This window comes from Scomber scombrus, chromosome 8 (assembly GCF_963691925.1).
Source record: "Scomber scombrus chromosome 8, fScoSco1.1, whole genome shotgun sequence".
NCBI classification, from domain to species: Eukaryota; Metazoa; Chordata; class Actinopteri; order Scombriformes; family Scombridae; genus Scomber; species Scomber scombrus.
In genome coordinates this window covers 32,180,709-32,197,568 of record NC_084977.1, presented here as the reverse complement: position 1 = coordinate 32,197,568, position 16,860 = coordinate 32,180,709, and the positions used below count along the sequence as shown (strand labels likewise).

Genomic DNA, 16,860 nt, shown 5'->3' with positions numbered 1-16,860 from the left:
ACTCTTTCAGCATCAGTAATATAATCTACAGGGTTATAGTAACGGCATTTTAACACATTCACAGTGCATTTTATTTCAAACATCATCCCAGTGATATTAATGATTTATCTTGTTTCTTACAAATATATAGAAAATATGTACTTCCATTAGGTTTGCTATCATGTAAAAATAACTTTGAAATCATCGACAAATAATTACAAATGACTTGTTTCTTAACATTTTTCTACTTTCTCTGTATTCACGTGTTTAGTTCTCTGTTATTTTGTTTAGTAAAAAATCATGAAGACAGGAAAAAACTCTGATAGCTTAAGATTTAGCTTAATCACTAACAAGACAATTAGTTCACGCACCCTATTCTTAACATATATTTGAACCACTGACTACTGATTTTGTATGTCTGTACAATTACAACCTACACTTTCATCTGGATTTAGGATCTCTCAACTTCCAGATTGGCCAGTAGCTCCTCTATTTCTCTACACATTTGGTTCCTGTTTCTGTCTTTAATCCTCTTCAGCACTTTGACGCTGTTCTCTCGAAAGTAGGATTTGTGTTGTATCTCTGCCGCCTTCATGTGGTATTCTGTCGACCTGTGGCTCTTGATGTTTAAGTAATTTGCATAAAAATGGAAAACCATCTGTTTCTCTTCAGGTTCCAGATCCATTTCTAGCAGCTCCTGGTAAATCTGCTCAGCTTCGACCTGGCCATGATTTGACTTTGCACATATATTTGCGAGGGCTATTTTCTTCAGAAGTGATGATGGATGATGGTAAACTGAGATCACTTCTTTATGGAGACTGATCGCTCTGTCTATCATGCTTTGCTTTATGCGGCTTTCATTGTAAGAAACTATCTTCCATTTGTAGCAGAGAGCAGCACACCACTTCAGGTAGCGTTGATCTGGATGTTTTGCCAGAGCCTCCTCTGCCAAATCAATAGCTTCATCAACAGATAAATAGTTTTTGTAAAGCCATAATAACTTTTTCATTCCACTGTAGCTGCTGACAGGATTCTCCAAAACCTTTCTGGCTAACTCACGTGCTTCATCTTCAATTCTTTCTCCTTCCTGAGCACGCTGCTCAAGGTCGAGAACAGCAAGGTACAAATTCTCTGGATCCTGTTCCTTGGTCATTCTCATTTTCTCCATGATGTCTTCCTCCTGTGGTTTGTCACTGTACTTATAAGCCTTCACTGACGCAATCATATAGCTGGTGTGCCATTCCACCATGTCCGGCTGCATCCTGATGGCTCTCCGGAAGTAATCTGCAGCCAGCAGCTTTTGGTCTTTGCCGAACTTCATCAGGGTCCAGGCTTTTTCAGCGTAGATCTCTGGATGGAGCTCGCCCTGGGATGGAGATGGGTATTCTTTCAGCAGGGTTTCGACCTTTGACAGGTAAGTCTGACTCTCTGCTTCTTCTCCCAGGTGGTGGTGCAGCCAAGCCAGGTTCCCGTAGTTCACCACCAACCAGGGACCTTCATCTGAGACCTTTCTTGCCCGGCGGAAGGCCTCTGTGGCTTTGCTGAAGAAACGCTGGGCGTCTTCAGTGAAGCCCAGCTGGTATTGAATGTATCCCTGCAGGTTGTAATTGTGACCCATCCAGCTGTTTCCATCATCATTGCCGATGTCCTCCAGTTTGTCCCTGAAGAGTAAAAGTTTGGTTGTGCCAGGGTCAATGTCCCAGGTGAAGTGGCACTGCAGGGACTTCAGTTTGTCCTCCAGTGTTGACTGACTCTGAGCAGCACTGATGGAGAATAAAAACAACTAAAATTAGAGCACATCATCGGCATGTTGTTTATCTGCCATGTAAACCTGTTGTTCTAAATAAAGCACTTTGTAAATAAGGACATTATCATCCCACATGGTAGATTCCTCTTTCTACGTATTTTCTCTTGTGCATTAATACTTGTCTTTACACAGTAGTTTCTCTTGCTATTCACTGCTCTAAGGATAAAAAGAAGGGTGCAGTTATTTGTTTAGTTATGATACGACTTATGTATGAGTTATGAGTTAGTTATTAGTAATGATAAGTATGGGATTTGAGTTAATTGAGTGTCACTTATTAAGTGCCCAGCCATCTATGATCAGCTGCCATGTCAGGCTAAAGGCCACTAGGTGTCACTGTTGATTTCCTCAGTGAGATTACCCTGTTAAGATTAGTTTGGTGAGAGAATACTGACATTGAGGTTAAGGTAATTTTATTTATGTTAATGTAATCTCCATGACCAAAGATGTGGTAGTATTAGTTAATATTTTTTGATAAATCCGTAAGCTGATTTTCATACTATTTCTGACCGACACTCAGTGGCTTGCAGTTGAACTTTGAGATCGCTAATCTTCACCTATGCAGGGAGGGAATTAAGAAATTGAGCAAAGAGCATCGATTGTAAAGGAAAGGAAGAAGGGACTGAGTGGAGGAATGGATGACAAAATAAGTTTAAGAGGAGAGAAAGGAACCATCAGTTATAATAATATCCTATAAAGTAAAAGAATAATTAAGATTATTTTGAACTGCAGCAGCTAATCCATTAATTTTCTGCAGTTTATCCAAGGCTGGGTCGTGGTGGCATTAGGCCGAGCAATAAAACCCAGACATCCCTCTCCCCAGCCACACCCATCAGCTTCCCAGGCCGGGAGAGATATGTAATTCCTCCAGCGTGTTCTGGGTCTGCCCCGTGGTCGCCTCCCAGTTGAATGTGCCTGGAACACCTCCAAAGGAAGGAGTCCAGGAGGCATCATGACCAGGTGCCTGAACCACCTCAACTGGCTCTTTTCAATTCTCTACCCCTAGCCGCCCCCAGATGTCTGAACTCCTGACCCCGAGTCTTCTGAGTCTGACCCCACACACTCATTTCAGCCACTTGTATCAGGGATCTCATTCTTTCGGACACTACCCAAAGATTATGACTGTAGGTGAGGGTTGACTGGTTGAGGCCCTTAATGGCACCGTGAATTGAAACATGTTAGAGTTCATAGAAACATCAGTACTGATATTCTGTTTGTTGTCCACAGTTGGCTGTATTTCACACAACAGCTGAAACTGATTGATTGCGATTGTTTGCAATAAAGCAACTCTTATAGATTAATCCTGAGCTCTCTCAGCGCTGTCAGGACATTTTAGTTTTTAGTGGTTGAAAGTCAGACATAAAACAAAAACCCCATACTCACTTAGCCAATGTCTGATTGTCTGATTTTGCGTTTGATATTCAATATCAATTCAATATCATTCAAGTCTCAAGAGAGAGAGAGAGAGAGAGCTGCAGTCATCGCCAAGTCTCAGAAGACAAAGGTTGAAAGGTAATATGGAAAACAGAAAAAAACAATAAACATAAAAAATAATTTAAGGAATTTTAAATTAAGATGGCAAAATAATGAAAACAATAAATGTAACAAGACTAACAAAAGTAATAGAGGACTGCAATACTAACTGATAAAAATGTTGATATTTTGGGCTATGTTGCTCTAAAATAAGATATTTTATATATTGTTTGAACTGCAAAAAGCAGCTACTCACCTCATCATCCTGCTGTTTCTGTAAATATTAGTCTGAAGCAGCTTTTGGGTTCTCTGGCATACAATCAGTTGATATTATCCAACTTCTGCTTTGCTGTGTCTCCTGTGAGCTTTATATTCATAAAATACATTAATTATAGGGCACAGTGCAATAATCTGTGTTGACATGGCACTTGCTGACTGTGTCTTGGCCTTTGAACATCTCTTATTTTTAATTGGAATCCTCATAACTGTCCTTTAATTCTGCAGCCTCACATTCCTCACCATATCTGATTAGATGAAATAATGCAATATCCAGTGTAAGATTGCCTGTACACATTGGTAATGTGTTTGTGAAATCTCATTGTGTTTAATTTTGTGAAAGAAGCACTGATGGAGAATAAAAACAAATAATATTAAAACACATCATCAGCATGTTAATATAATACGCTGTGTTTCAGGGTACAGCCTTCTCCTTCCCCCTTCACATGTTTTCCTGTACCTTCCCCTCCCTTGTGTTCCTGTTTTTCTGTCTATCTCTTTATGTGATGTGGGTGCGGCATCCTACTCTCCTGATCACCTGCACACCTGAATTCCATCCACTAATCAACTCCCAGCAGTGTATCTACTCAGCTCAGATTTCCACTCACTATCAGTCTGTTAAATCTGTTGTGTAGTCCCTTGTGTTTTTTTTGCCTACTGGGGACATTTTCTGTAACACTTTGAAGCTTGATATATTTGAGTAACTACAGAATGACGAAATGGAAAATGAGTATTGAGTTGAAAGGCAGGAGGGAACGGAGGAAGAAGTGACGGAACGACAGAAAAGAAATTTAGTAAGGAGCATTACCTGGACAGAAAGGAGGACAGAAGGAAAAAGCAAATAGGAAAAGAAAAAGGTAAAGAAATTGAGAAGCGAGCTGAAACAGGAAGAGCAAAATAAAAGATTAAAATTAAAATCAAGAAAATGTCTTAAATTAAAACAAAATTGATAGATTTAGCATGATATTCCTGGCTGTGTGGGATACAATTTATAGAAAACAATTGGTTATAATAATAATAATAATAATAATCATCATAAATATAAATAAATATGACATGCAGAAGTACTCACCTCATTATATTGCAGTTTCCTCGACTAGTTGTCTAAATATTTTGGCTTTTGGGTTCTCTGACACGAAATCAATATCTACTGTCCAACTTCTGCTTTGCTGTGAATAATCTGACATTGATCACAAGTTTTATACGTTCATAATGACGCTGAAGGTTAATTATAGAGGTGGAGTGCAAAAGCTGTTGGAATGCTACAGATCAAGTTTTACTGCATGTCTTTAGTATTGTTGTAGAAACCTAAGTTTCTATTTCCCTAAGTTTCTATTTCTGTAAGTTTCTTTTGTTCTGAATTTTTGTTGAGCAGAGGCAGGCTGATTCATTCAGTGCTCATGGTTTTATTACACAGTGTAACAATGGAAATAATATAGTTAATATATTTAATGTGTTTGACAAGTCTTGACCAAAGAATCTGCTGACAGGGTGCGGTCCTGCCGTCCCTCCAACCCAGGCATGTCCAAACTATTCCATAAAGGGTCGTGTGCCTGCAGGTTTTTGTTCCAAACAATAAAGAGCACATGATTTGATCAATCAACTGTCTGATGACTGAGATCAGTTGATTAAATGAGTCAAGCCTGCTCTTCTCATGCTTGGTTGGAATGAAAACCTGCAGCCACATGAAACTTTATGGAATAGTTTGGACATCCCTGCTCTAACCCCAGACCCTGAAAGAATAAAGATATTTTACATTTTCTTTTCAGTTTTTTAAAGAGCTGAATGTAAATGGGAAAAGTCTCAACTTCAGCTTCATTGTCTCCACATGAGGGTGTTATTATCTTTTGAGTTATTGATAAAGAGTGACAAACCCTCCTACTTAAAACTCAAGATTTCTCTTTTACACCATCAACAGTTTAGGGAACTCTACCCCAGCCACTCGTACCACCTCTGTAGAGGACTGAGTGAAGTTCTTGAAATATTTTGTTGAAAAGATAGAAAAAAATCAAAGCATCAGTTACTCTGCTGCTTTACTTCTATTTTCCCCAGATGCCTCTTCCATGCTGTTAAAGAAGTTTGCCTCCATTTCTCTTATGGATTTTGTCCAAATTTTGCTCAGCATTACTCCATCTACTTGGTAAATTGATGTTCCTCCTTTGCTTACTCACTCCACAGATCTCTGCTGACTCACTGACAATTAAACCTGATAAACAAAACAAAAAAAAAAAAAAAACCTGTCTGGCAATGTTATTCTTACCTGTAGAGAAACGAAAGTACACACAGGCAACCACTTATGAAACGCATGGAAATAACAAAACATGCTAAAAACTAATACCTGGTTCCCAAGCTGCTGGGATAATCCTGATACTTTTTTAGCTCCTGCCTCAGAGTACTCACCCAAACAGACTTTTAAAAAAAAAAAAGAAAAGAAAAAAGGATTGTAGTCACCATTACATCAGAAGAGGGTGTAGTTTACCTTAGCACTAGCTGCTAGCTTGGTTAGCACGGTCCATTTACAGTCTATGGTTAACTGTTAACTGTGATAAGACTAATGTTAATGGGACCATAATTGACATAATGAACATCGTGCTGTATTAAAGAAGAGCGAGTTAGACCATATACTTATAATGAAAATGTTCACTGAGATACTAAATCAAGTGAGACGTTTTCTCATAGACGTCCATACAATCGGATGTTTTTGCAGTCGCCACCTGCTGGCCGTGAAAAAGAATGCAACTCCAGATTAGCCTCATTTTTCAGACTAGACTTTATTTTTCTTTCTTTCTTTTCTGACCTGACAAGGGACAACGGATGAAAACCAGGTATTTTAGCTAATTCCGGTGCATTTACATTTGAATTTGAAATGTTCATGAATGTACACTGTCCCTTTTTAAATAAATAAACTAAAAATGTCAGCCGTGTAAACAACAGCTGCTTAAAGAAGCCTTAAAAAAATGGAACAAAATACAGGCAAGTGGTTAATCGACTGGAGGTGATACAAAACTGTTGAGAACATGTACGTATTGTAAATTAAACACAAAAACAAATTAATATTAGCTTTTATAGTTTATTTATTAGTATTAGTGGCATGTACAAGTGAGATACACAACCAGTTCCACTTTGTGATTATAATTCAGGTTATAAATCATATTAATCATTACATTTTTCTGTTTCATGACTACAAAGCTTGCAGCAAAGCAAATTTCATACAAAGTGCATTATGTTCTTATATAAACTTTAAATATAGTGCAAATAAAAAGACATAATGAACACCCCAAAAAGAAAACACCATGTTTATATATGAGCCCAAGAACATCTGCATAAATCTGACCATTGAAATAGATAACATGATTATTGTAATGATCATTGTGCTTTAGAATGATTCAGCTTGTTTCAGTCAAATCACATAAACTTTATTACTGCTGAACATCTTTTTCTTTTATTTATTAAGACTTCTTTTTTTTCCTTTCTTGCAGCAGTATTTGCCTTTCATTAACTTCACTATAATGTCAATATATATGTACTGATTGGGGGGGGGGGGCATTTCTGGAATAAGCAGCTTGTCATACTTTGTTGTTCAATTATGTAAGTTCAAAAGTTTACAACACTTCATTTAAAAAAAGGGAACATTTGGATTAACTGATCTGAATGGCACGGTCCCATTGAAATTAAGTGATTTGAATTATGTCAAACTGTCAAAAGGTTTTTTTTCTTTCTGCAATGAACTACAACGCGATTTAATCTCTCATTTGTATACAGTTCAAATTTGTCAACCTTTTTGGTGTCACTTGACTGACTAGACTCTCAAAGCACTTAGGGGCTTCACTTGTGTCCATTTTATCATTATTTGAAAACTTGATCCTTTCTCTAATCCACAAATCTTTTTCTAATGTGTAGAAAATCAGAACGATGAACATACAGATTTTTTAGGTAATGGAGAACCTAAACTTTCCACCCAATTTAGGATTCCTCAATTCCCATGAAGGCCAGAAACTCATCGACTCGTCCTTGGATTCGGCTCCTGTTTCTTCCCTCAGTCTTCTCCAGAAGTTTGACGCTGTTCTCTCGATAGTAGGATTGTTGCGGTATCGCTGCCACTTTCTTGTGATATTCTATCGATCTGCGGCTATCTTTTTGATCAAAGTTTAAATATTTTGCATAGTAGTTGTAAACCATCTGTTTTTCTACAGGTTTCAGATCCATTATTAGCAGTTCCTGGTAAATCTGCTCAGCTTTGGCAAGGCCCTGATTTGACTTTGCACATACATTAGCGAGGGATATTTTCATCAGAAGTGCTGAATGAGGGTAAAGAGAAATCACTTCTTTATGGAGACTGATTGCTCTGTGTATTGTGTTTTGCTTTATGTGACTGTCGTTGTGAAAAACTATCCTCCATTTGTAGCAGAGAGCAGCACACCTCTTCAGGTAACGTTCATCTGGATGTTTTGCCAGAGCTTCCTCTGCCAAATCAATAGCTTCATCAGCAGATACATAGTTTTTGTAAACCCTTAATAAGGTTTTCATACCACTGTAGCTGCTGACAGGATTCTTCAAAACCTTTCTGGCTAACTCACGTGCTTCATCTTCAATTCTTTCTCCTTTCTTAGCACGCTGCTCAAGTTCGAGAACAGCAAGGTACAAATTCTCCGGATCCTGTTCTTTGGCCATTCTCATTTTCTCCAGGGTCTCTTTCTCTGGTTTGTTGCTGTACCTATTCACTGACGCTATCACATAGCTGGTATTCCACTCAACCATGTCCGGCTGCATCCTGATGGCTCTCTGGAAGTAATCTGCAACCATCACCTTTTTGTCTTTGCCGAACTTCATCAGGGTCCAGGCTTTTTCAGCGTAGATCTCTGGATGGAGCTCATCCTGGGATGGAGATGGGTATTCTTTCAGCAGGGTGTCGACCTTTGACAGGTAAGTCTGACTCTCTGCTTTTTCTCCCAGCTGGTGGTGCAGCCAAGCCAGGTTCCCGTAGTTCACCACCAACCAGGGACCTTCATCTGAAACCTTTCTTGACTGGTGGAAGGCCTCTGTGGCTTTGCTGAGGAAACACTGTGCATCTTCATTCAAGCCCAGCTGGTAGTGAATGTACCCCTGCAGGTTGTAAATGTGACCCAGCCAGATGTTTCCCTCCTCGGTGCCGATGTCCTTCAGCTTCTCCACAAGACGTAACAGTTTAGACCTGTTGGTGTCGATGTCCCAGGTGAAGTGGCAGTGCAGGGCCTTCAGTTTGGCCTCCAGTGATGACTGACTCTCAGCAGCACTGATGGAGAACACAAATAACTAATATTAAAACACATTATCAGTATATAATATGCTTTGAGTTTGTTATGTTTGAGTGACCACAGTTCATGCGCCATCCAGGTGGTGGTGTGTGTTTTTAAACTTCTCTAAGTAGTTTTCTGTTTATTTTTCTTTTGAGTGTTTATCTTTAGTGCTTGTCTTTTCTCTTGTTCATTAATACTTTTCTTTACATAGTAGGTATTCAGTTTATATTGCTATTGACTGTTCTTAGGATGACAGGACGGCACAGTTACTTTGTTAAGTTAATGATAGGTATGGTATTTTAGTTAATTTAGTGTTATTGATGAAGTGCCCATTCATCTGTTTTCAGCTGCCATGTCAGGCTACAGGCCAATAGGTGTCACTGTTGGTTTACTCAGTGAGATTACCCTGTTTGGTGAGAGTACTGAAACTGAGGTTTTAGGTTATTGTAGGTTTGGTTGGATATAATAATTCAAATGTTTAGTGATACTTATTCCACTTTTGTTATGTTAATGTAATCCCCATAACCAAAGCTGTGGTAGTATTTATTAATATTTGGATAAATTGCCAGTCATTACTAATCAGTAAGCTGATTTTTATATTGTTTCTCCTCAATTTGCTTCTGTTGAACTGCACCCACACATCAATAAAGAAGACAAAAAAACTAATCTCCAGTCTCCAGTCCTGTGTTCTTACGACAGAAAGCTCATCTACACGTGTGGGGAGGGAAAGCAGAATGGAGCAAGGAGCATTGAATGGACAGGAAGGTAATAAGAAATGAGTGAATCAGGGGAGGAACGGATGATGAAATAAATTTAAGAGGAGAGAAAAGAAAACATGAAAGAAACCACAAAGGGAAATTAAGTTAAGAAGAGGATAAGGTAAGAAAGTAAAGTAGTAAACGAGGATAGAAAGAAAGAAGTGAAGAGGGAAGCAAAGGAACAACAAATAGATGTGAATGATGGAAGCGAGGGATGACTAAATAAGAATCTGAAGGTAATAAAAGAAAAGAAGGCAGGAAGAGGACAGAAGGAAAAAATATAAAATGGGAGAGGATCAAATCAAGAGAGAAGACGAAATCATGGAAGGAAAGGATGAAAGATGTCTGAGAGCAGAGCTGTATCTACTGAGGAAGATCTTATTAACACATTATTAGACCTAAATACACATGGTGGGTCTTAATGGATGTCTCTGATACTTTTTACACAACTTAAAAAATAATAACTTTACACAATAAAGCGGGGAAAGCGTGATAAACTGACTGAAAGAAACTGATCAGTTATAGCATAATAGTTATATGCAAAATAGTAATGATAATATATATTGTACAGACTTGTCAAAAATATATTTGGGTGTGGTGGATTTGCAGCACATGACTCATGCACCTCAGCACTTTTTTTTTTTTTTTTTTTTTTAAATCCTGACCCTGGTCCTGGTTGAAAAGTAATATGAAGACAGAAAAGAAGCAAGAGACGTACAATTTAATAAAAGGTGGGCAAACTAAAGGCGAAAGTAAGAAGAGAGGAATGGAACAAGATAACGGGAAGTAAGGAAGGACCCTGCAGCACTGACCGGTAATAAAAACGTCGTCATTAACTTGTAAGATCCACAATGTTAATATTTTGGGATCTGATTCTCCAAAATAAGACATTCTTTTTACATATTATTTGAACTGTAGCAGCTACTCACCTCATTATCCTGCTGTTTCCTGCTCTCAGTGGTTCTGTTAATATTAGTCTGAAGCAGCTTTTAGGTTCGCAGTTGTAAAATCAGTAACTATTTCCCAACTTCTGCTTTCCTGTGTCCGCTGTGACGTTGATCTTTCTGATGCAGAAATGACTTCTGGAGGCGGGACGACGCGAACTGTCGTTTCCCAGCAATAGAAACTCACTGCCCGAATAAAAGTCCGGACTCGTCAGATTAAGCCTTAAAGGACGGTTTCACTGTTTTTTTTAAAGTCTCAAACCAACAGTCAGGAGCCCAAAGGAACATGAATGTGTTTATCTCTCTGTAATGATTCCTCCTGTTCATACTGACCATTAGAAGATCCCTTCATCATGTTTACTGTAATGATTCCTCCTGTTCATACTGACCATTAGAAGATCCCTTCATAATGAACTCACAATGGAAGTGATGGAGGACTAAATCCACAGTCCTCCTTCTGTGTAAACATGGATTTAAAAGTTGATCTGAAGCTAATATGAAGCAGCGTTCAAATGAGTCAAATCTTGATCTTCTATGTTTCAACGTTACAGTGTTTTTAGTACCAAAGTCTTTGTGTTACTATACTTCCACCACAGCTCAACAGGGAAACACTAAGAGGGAATTTGATGCTAAAAAGACTGTAAATGTGTCAGATATCACTTGATATGACTAACTCGGACTGGGAGGAATAGTTACAGCAAGAAAACCATGTTTCAATGTTCACTCTCCTTTAGTGTTGGCAGTTTGTTTTTTATATTTGTAGTTTTCAATCCATCAATGGTTTTTGTACACTGCTGCAAAACTGTGTAGAAAACATTAATTTCTTGTAAATTAAACACCAAAACAAACTTAAAGAAGATTTTATAGTGTTTATTTAATAGTTTTAGTATCATGTACAAGTTTTTAACCACACAATAAATTCCACTTTATGATTATATTCAGGTAATGAATAATATTGATCATTACACATTACCAATAAGAACATTTTTATCTTTTACCAATACAAAGCTTACAGCAAAGCACATTTCATAAACCTCAAAGACAAACTAACCACACCAGTTATATAGAAAACACCATGTTTATATATGAGTATAAGTGCTTGCTCATGGGGTAATGTTGGGTCTCTGAATTATATTACAGAGTACGATCTAGACCTGCTCTATGCAAAAAGTGCTTTGAGATAACTTTTGTTGTGATTTGGCGCTATATAAATAACATTGAATTGAATTGAATACTGATTAGAGGGACTTGTCACACTTTCCAAATCTGTTAGTTTAACAGTGCAAATTCACAAGTTTACAACAGTCAATCTACAAAGAATAAAAACATTGTGTGGATTAATTGTGAACTGATGTCTGCAGTCCAATGGGAATAAAAAGATTTGTGCTTTTATTTTTAAATAAAACAGACAATCCTTTGTTCACATTTCACTCCACACACTGGTTGACCAGGTGAAGTTTGAACTTTTCATTCAGTCCCGCAGCCTCACACTTCCTGTCCTACTACTTTTTCTTCACAAAGTTCTCCTTCTGCAAATAATTACAAAGCTCAAAGGCGTATTCAGCTCTCATTATATAGTTAAAAAATGGTCAACTACTCAGTCCTGTTAGACCTGCTGTCTCAAAACACTTTGATCGGCGTTTCACTAGTTTAAATTTTATCATTATTTGAAGACGTAACCTTTCTATAACTTTGACAAATCTCTGCAAGTTTTTCTAATCATAATGATGAGTATATAGAGCTTTTTAAGTAATGAGTATCTAAATGTACTCCAAGATTTAGTATTTTCTAGGGTTTCTGCAGGGTCTTAAAAAGTCTTAAAAAGTCTAAGATTTAATAATCTCAGTTTTAGGCCTTAAAAAGTCTTAAATCCTTAAATCCATTTGTTGCATACTAGGTTTTAAATATGTACGTTAATTTACTGCTTCCTCCGTCGCCTTTTTCTTTTGTTGTTGTTTTTTTTTTTTTTTTCAGAGAAATCTGTTGTAATTCTTTCTGAAAGGATCCAGGTAGTGTTGGCTTGAACAAATCAGAATTCAGTGTTTGGTTAAAACTGATACTAAACAATCAATTTGAAGTGCAGTGTGCATTATCTGCACGAAGTCCCTCAAATTAGGCAGAGTTGGTGTGAAAGCGCTGGTGTCACACTCAAGATCGGATGTTTATTTACTTTGAAAATAATTCTGGGACTGCAAATTTTTCCTTACTTTTGCGTACTTCGTGTCGGTCTTAAATTTAATTCATAATGGTCTTAAAAAGGTCTTAAAAAGTCTTAAATTTAACTTGTTCAAACCTGCAGAAACCCTGATTTTCTAGATGTCCAGCTTGGCCAGGAACCTCTCTATATCTCTACACTTTCGGTTCCTGTTTCTTTCTTTAATCTTCTTCAGAACTTTGATGCTGTTCTCCCGAAAGAAGGATTGTTCCGGTATCGCTGCCGCCTTCATGTGATATTCGATTGACTTGTTGTAATCTCGCAGATCAAAGTTTAAATATTTTGCATAGCCGTTGTAAAGCAGCTGTTTGTCTGCAGGTTCCAGATCCATTTCTAGCAGCTCCTGGTAAATCTGCGCAGCTTTAGCAAGACCCTGTTTTGACTTTGCATTTACATTTGCGAGATCTATTTTCTTCACAAGTGACGCATGAGGGTAAAGAGAAATCACTTCATTGTGGAGACTGATTGCTTTGTCTATCATGCTTGGTTTTACAGGACTGTCTCTGGAGAAAAGGATCTTCCATTTGTAGCAGAGAGCAGCACACCTCTTCAGGAAACGTTCATCTGGATGTTTCTCCAGAGCCTCCTCTGCCAAATCAATAGCTTCATCAACAGATACATAGTTTTTGTAAACCCGTATCAATGCTTTCATTCCACTGTAACTGCTGACAGGATTCTCCAAAACCTTTCTGGCTAACTCACGTGCTTCATCTTCAATTCTTTCTCCTTTCTTAGCACGCTGCTCGAGGTCAAGAGCAGCAAGGTAGAAATTCTCTGGATCCTGTTCCTTGGCCATTCTCATTTTCTCCAGGATCTCTTCCTCCAGTGGTTTGTCACAGTGCTTTAAAGCATTAAGTAACGCTATCACATGACTAGTGTACCACTCCACCATGTCCGGCTGCATCCTGATGGCTCTCTGGAAGTAATCTGCGACCATCACCTTTTTGTCTTTGCCGAACTTCATCAGGGTCCAGGCTTTTTCAGCGTAGATCTCTGGATGGAGCTCATCCTGGGATGGAGATGGGTATTCTTTCAGAAGGTTCTCAACCTTTGACAGGTAAGTCTGACTCTCTGCTTTTTCTCCCAGCTGGTGGTGCAGCCAAGCCAGGTTCCCGTAGTTCACCACCAACCAGGGACCTTCATCTGAGACCTTTCTTGCCCGGCGGAAGGCCTCTGTGGCTTTGCTGAAGAATCGCTGAGCATCTTCAGTGAAGCCCAACTGGTATTGAATGTATCCCTGCAGGTTGTAAATGTGACCCAGCCAGCTGTTTCCCTCCTCTGTGCCGATGTCCTCCAGTTTGTCCCTGAGACGGAAAAGTTTGGACCTGCTGGTGTCGATATCCCAGGTGAAGTGGCAGTGCAGGGCATTCAGTTTGTCCTCCATAGTTGACTGATTCTGAGCAGCACTGATGGAGAATAAAAACAACTAATATTAAAACACATTATTTTCATGTTAACATAATATGCTCTGAAGCTTGATATGTAACCACAGTTCATCTCATGTGGAAGGAAGGATAAAATTTATAAAGAGCTTTGAGTAAACAGGTAGGAAACAAGGAAGTAGGGAATGAGGGGAGGAATGGAGGGAGTCAAGAAAGGAACAAAGCAATAAAGGAAAGTACGGATAGAGAGAAAATAAAGGAGGGGTAAAGGTAGGAAAGTAAAGTAGAAAGTACAAGGCAACAAACAAAAGAACAATAATTATATGAGCAAGTAAGAATTAATAAAAAGAATGGAAAAAGAAAGATAGGCATGGAGAGGATAGAAGGAAACGCTGAGTGAAGTTAAGGAATGGAGAAGTGAGCTGAAAGACAGGAAGGACGAAATAAATAAAAAAGAAAAGGAGGAGATGAGGAAATAAAGGAGAGGAGAAACTATGTAGGGAATGAGGAAGGAACTGAAGTAAGATGGCTGAAGGACTTCAGTGGTGGAAAGTAACTAAGTACATTTACTCAAGTACTGTGAGTATAATGTTAAGGTACTTGTACTTTACTGTGGTACAGTTTAATGTACTTGTACTTTACTGCAGTACAGTTTGAGGTACTTGTACTTTACTGTAGTACAGTTTAATGTACTTGTACTTTACTGCAGTACAGTTTGAGGTACTTGTACTCTACTGTAGTACAGTTTGTGGTACTTGTACTTTACTGTAGTACAGTTTAATGTACTTGTACTTTACTGTAGTACAGTTAGAGGTACTTGTACTTTACAGTAGTACAGTTTGAGGTACTTGTACTTTACTGCAGTACAGTTTTAGGTACTTGTACTTTACTGTAGTATTTCCATGTGATGCTACTTTCTACATCTCAGAGGGAAATATTGTACTTTCTACTCCACTACATTTATTTGATAGCTTTAGTTACTTTTCAGATGAAGATTTGACACAATGGATAATATAACAAGCTTTTAAAAATAATTGCTTTTAAATTTGAGTTTGTATAAACCAACTATAACAACTTCACACTTTATTTGAACCAACTATAACAACTTCACACTTTATTTGTTTTTTGTTATGATGTGTGCCAAATTGCACCATCCAAAAAATAAAACAAATAATTAAAAACCTGCTAATGAGGATGCATGTAAATAATATAAATGTCACTTTAACACATGTTGGGTTTTAATGGACGGTTCTGATAGTTTTAACTCTCATCTTTGACTGTGTAAAACTAAATTGATGGATTTAGTATTTCTACAGCAGGAAGTGAGTAATACGTTGTTATTATTATCAGTAACCTAATAGCAGTACTAGTAGTAGCGTATGAATAAGACATTTTATATATTATTTGAACAGCTACTCACCTCATTATCCTGCTGTTTCCTTCACTCGGTAGTTTTGTAAATATGAGTCTGAAGCAGCAGCTGATGTAAGATCAGTCGCTATTATCCAGCCTCTGCTTTGCTGTGTCAGCTGTGATGTTTAGTTTTATATCTACCGGTGCAGAAAAGACTTCCGGAGGCGGTGCGAAGACGACAGTTCGCTGCAGAGTAATACAAACCTGCAGAAACACAATAAAGGTGCAGAGAGACGAGAGGAAATATGGAGACTCATGAGATGATGAAACTGGGAGAAAACAAGAGAAAAAAAAAAATTCTATTGTTTTCAAGCTGGTAAATTCGCGTGAAAACTAATCGCTTCTCGTCAATTCAAAGGCATCTTAAGTTTCGTTTCCCAGCAACAGAAACTTACTGCCTGATTTCCCGAATAACAGAAACTCAACACTTATCAGATTTCCCCTTTAAGAACTCGTTCACAATTATTTAATAATGTCTTCAAACAACAATCAGGAGCTCAAATAAACATGAAGTGTGTATTTCTTGCTGTAATGATTCCTCCTGTTCATACTGAGCATTAGAAGATCCTTCATCATGTTTACAATGTTAGTGATGGAGGACTAAATCCACAGTCCTCCTTCTGTGGAAACATGGATTTAAAAGTTGATTGGAGCTTTTTAAGTAGGAGTTTCAAAGCAGGATTTTTACATGTAATGGTGTATATTACATTGTGGTTGCTAAGGCCTACTTCTTACACCACTGACATTTAAATGTGTATAAAAGGATGCAAATGACTTGTTATCTCCATCTGATAGAAAGTTGCTGCCATAAACATGTGGTCAGACTGGAATATTTCAGTTAGTGTTGCATCATATTACTGTTTATACTGTAGCAAGCAGATATAAAATAAACAACATGTTAAATTGTCTAACGATGCAAAAATGCATTTAAAAGTTGACCGAAGATGAGTCTTCAGCAGTCTGAGTTAGTCATATCAAGTGGATATCTGACACATTTACAGTGTTTTTAGCATCAGATTCCCTCTTAGTGTTTCCCTGTTGAGCTGTGGTGGAAGTATAGTAACACAAAGACTTTGGTACTAAAAACACTGTAACGTTGAAATACAGTTCTTCTATGGTCAGTATGAACAGGAGGAATCATTACAGCAAGAAAAAAAGGTTCAATGTTCATTTGGGCTCCTGACTGTTGTTTTAAGAAGGGAAGATGTCTTAAAATGATAATGTGTTTTCATAGTTGCAGTTTGACGTCCATCATTGTTTTGTATGCAGTGATGCAAAATTGCACATTTATTGTAAATTAGCAACAAAACAAACTTTTAGAGTATCTAATATTCTTTATT

At 37.9% G+C, this 16,860-nt stretch overlaps 3 protein-coding genes and 1 long non-coding RNA gene across 4 annotated transcripts; all 4 read right to left on the bottom strand.

Moving 5' to 3' along the window:
- Positions 1 to 430: 430 nt before the first annotated feature.
- LOC133985294 (interferon-induced protein with tetratricopeptide repeats 1-like) lies at positions 431 to 15,648 on the bottom strand. The gene is made up of 2 exons (XM_062424889.1): positions 15,528 to 15,648; positions 431 to 1,742 (listed from the first exon to the last, which is right to left on the bottom strand). The coding sequence occupies exons 1-2, from the start codon at positions 15,530 to 15,532 to the stop codon at positions 431 to 433; spliced, it is 1,317 nt and encodes a 438-aa protein (XP_062280873.1). The 5' UTR covers positions 15,533 to 15,648.
- On the bottom strand, positions 6,587 to 10,619 carry LOC133985336 (interferon-induced protein with tetratricopeptide repeats 1-like). Its single transcript, XM_062424950.1, has 2 exons — positions 10,496 to 10,619; positions 6,587 to 8,804 (listed from the first exon to the last, which is right to left on the bottom strand). Exons 1-2 carry the CDS (start codon positions 10,498 to 10,500, stop codon positions 7,496 to 7,498), a joined length of 1,314 nt encoding a protein of 437 aa, XP_062280934.1. The 5' UTR covers positions 10,501 to 10,619; the 3' UTR covers positions 6,587 to 7,495.
- Positions 6,587 to 12,350, bottom strand: LOC133985349 (uncharacterized). Its single transcript, XR_009925448.1, has 2 exons — positions 12,191 to 12,350; positions 6,587 to 7,396 (listed from the first exon to the last, which is right to left on the bottom strand). It is a non-coding gene; the product is annotated as an uncharacterized LOC133985349 (long non-coding RNA).
- Positions 12,823 to 15,499, bottom strand: LOC133984680 (interferon-induced protein with tetratricopeptide repeats 1-like). Its single transcript, XM_062424131.1, has 2 exons — positions 15,462 to 15,499; positions 12,823 to 14,131 (listed from the first exon to the last, which is right to left on the bottom strand). The coding sequence occupies exons 1-2, from the start codon at positions 15,497 to 15,499 to the stop codon at positions 12,823 to 12,825; spliced, it is 1,347 nt and encodes a 448-aa protein (XP_062280115.1).
- Positions 15,649 to 16,860: the final 1,212 nt, after the last annotated feature.

Excerpts from the sequence above, each read along its gene's own strand:
- LOC133984680 (XM_062424131.1), bottom strand. The coding sequence starts at position 15,499 with ATGTCTTATTCATACGCTACTACTAGTACTGCTATTAG. Across the intron at positions 14,132-15,461 it reads ACTACTAGTACTGCTATTAG|TGCTGCTCAGAATCAGTCAA; the intron begins GTTACTGATAAT and ends ATTCTCCATCAG.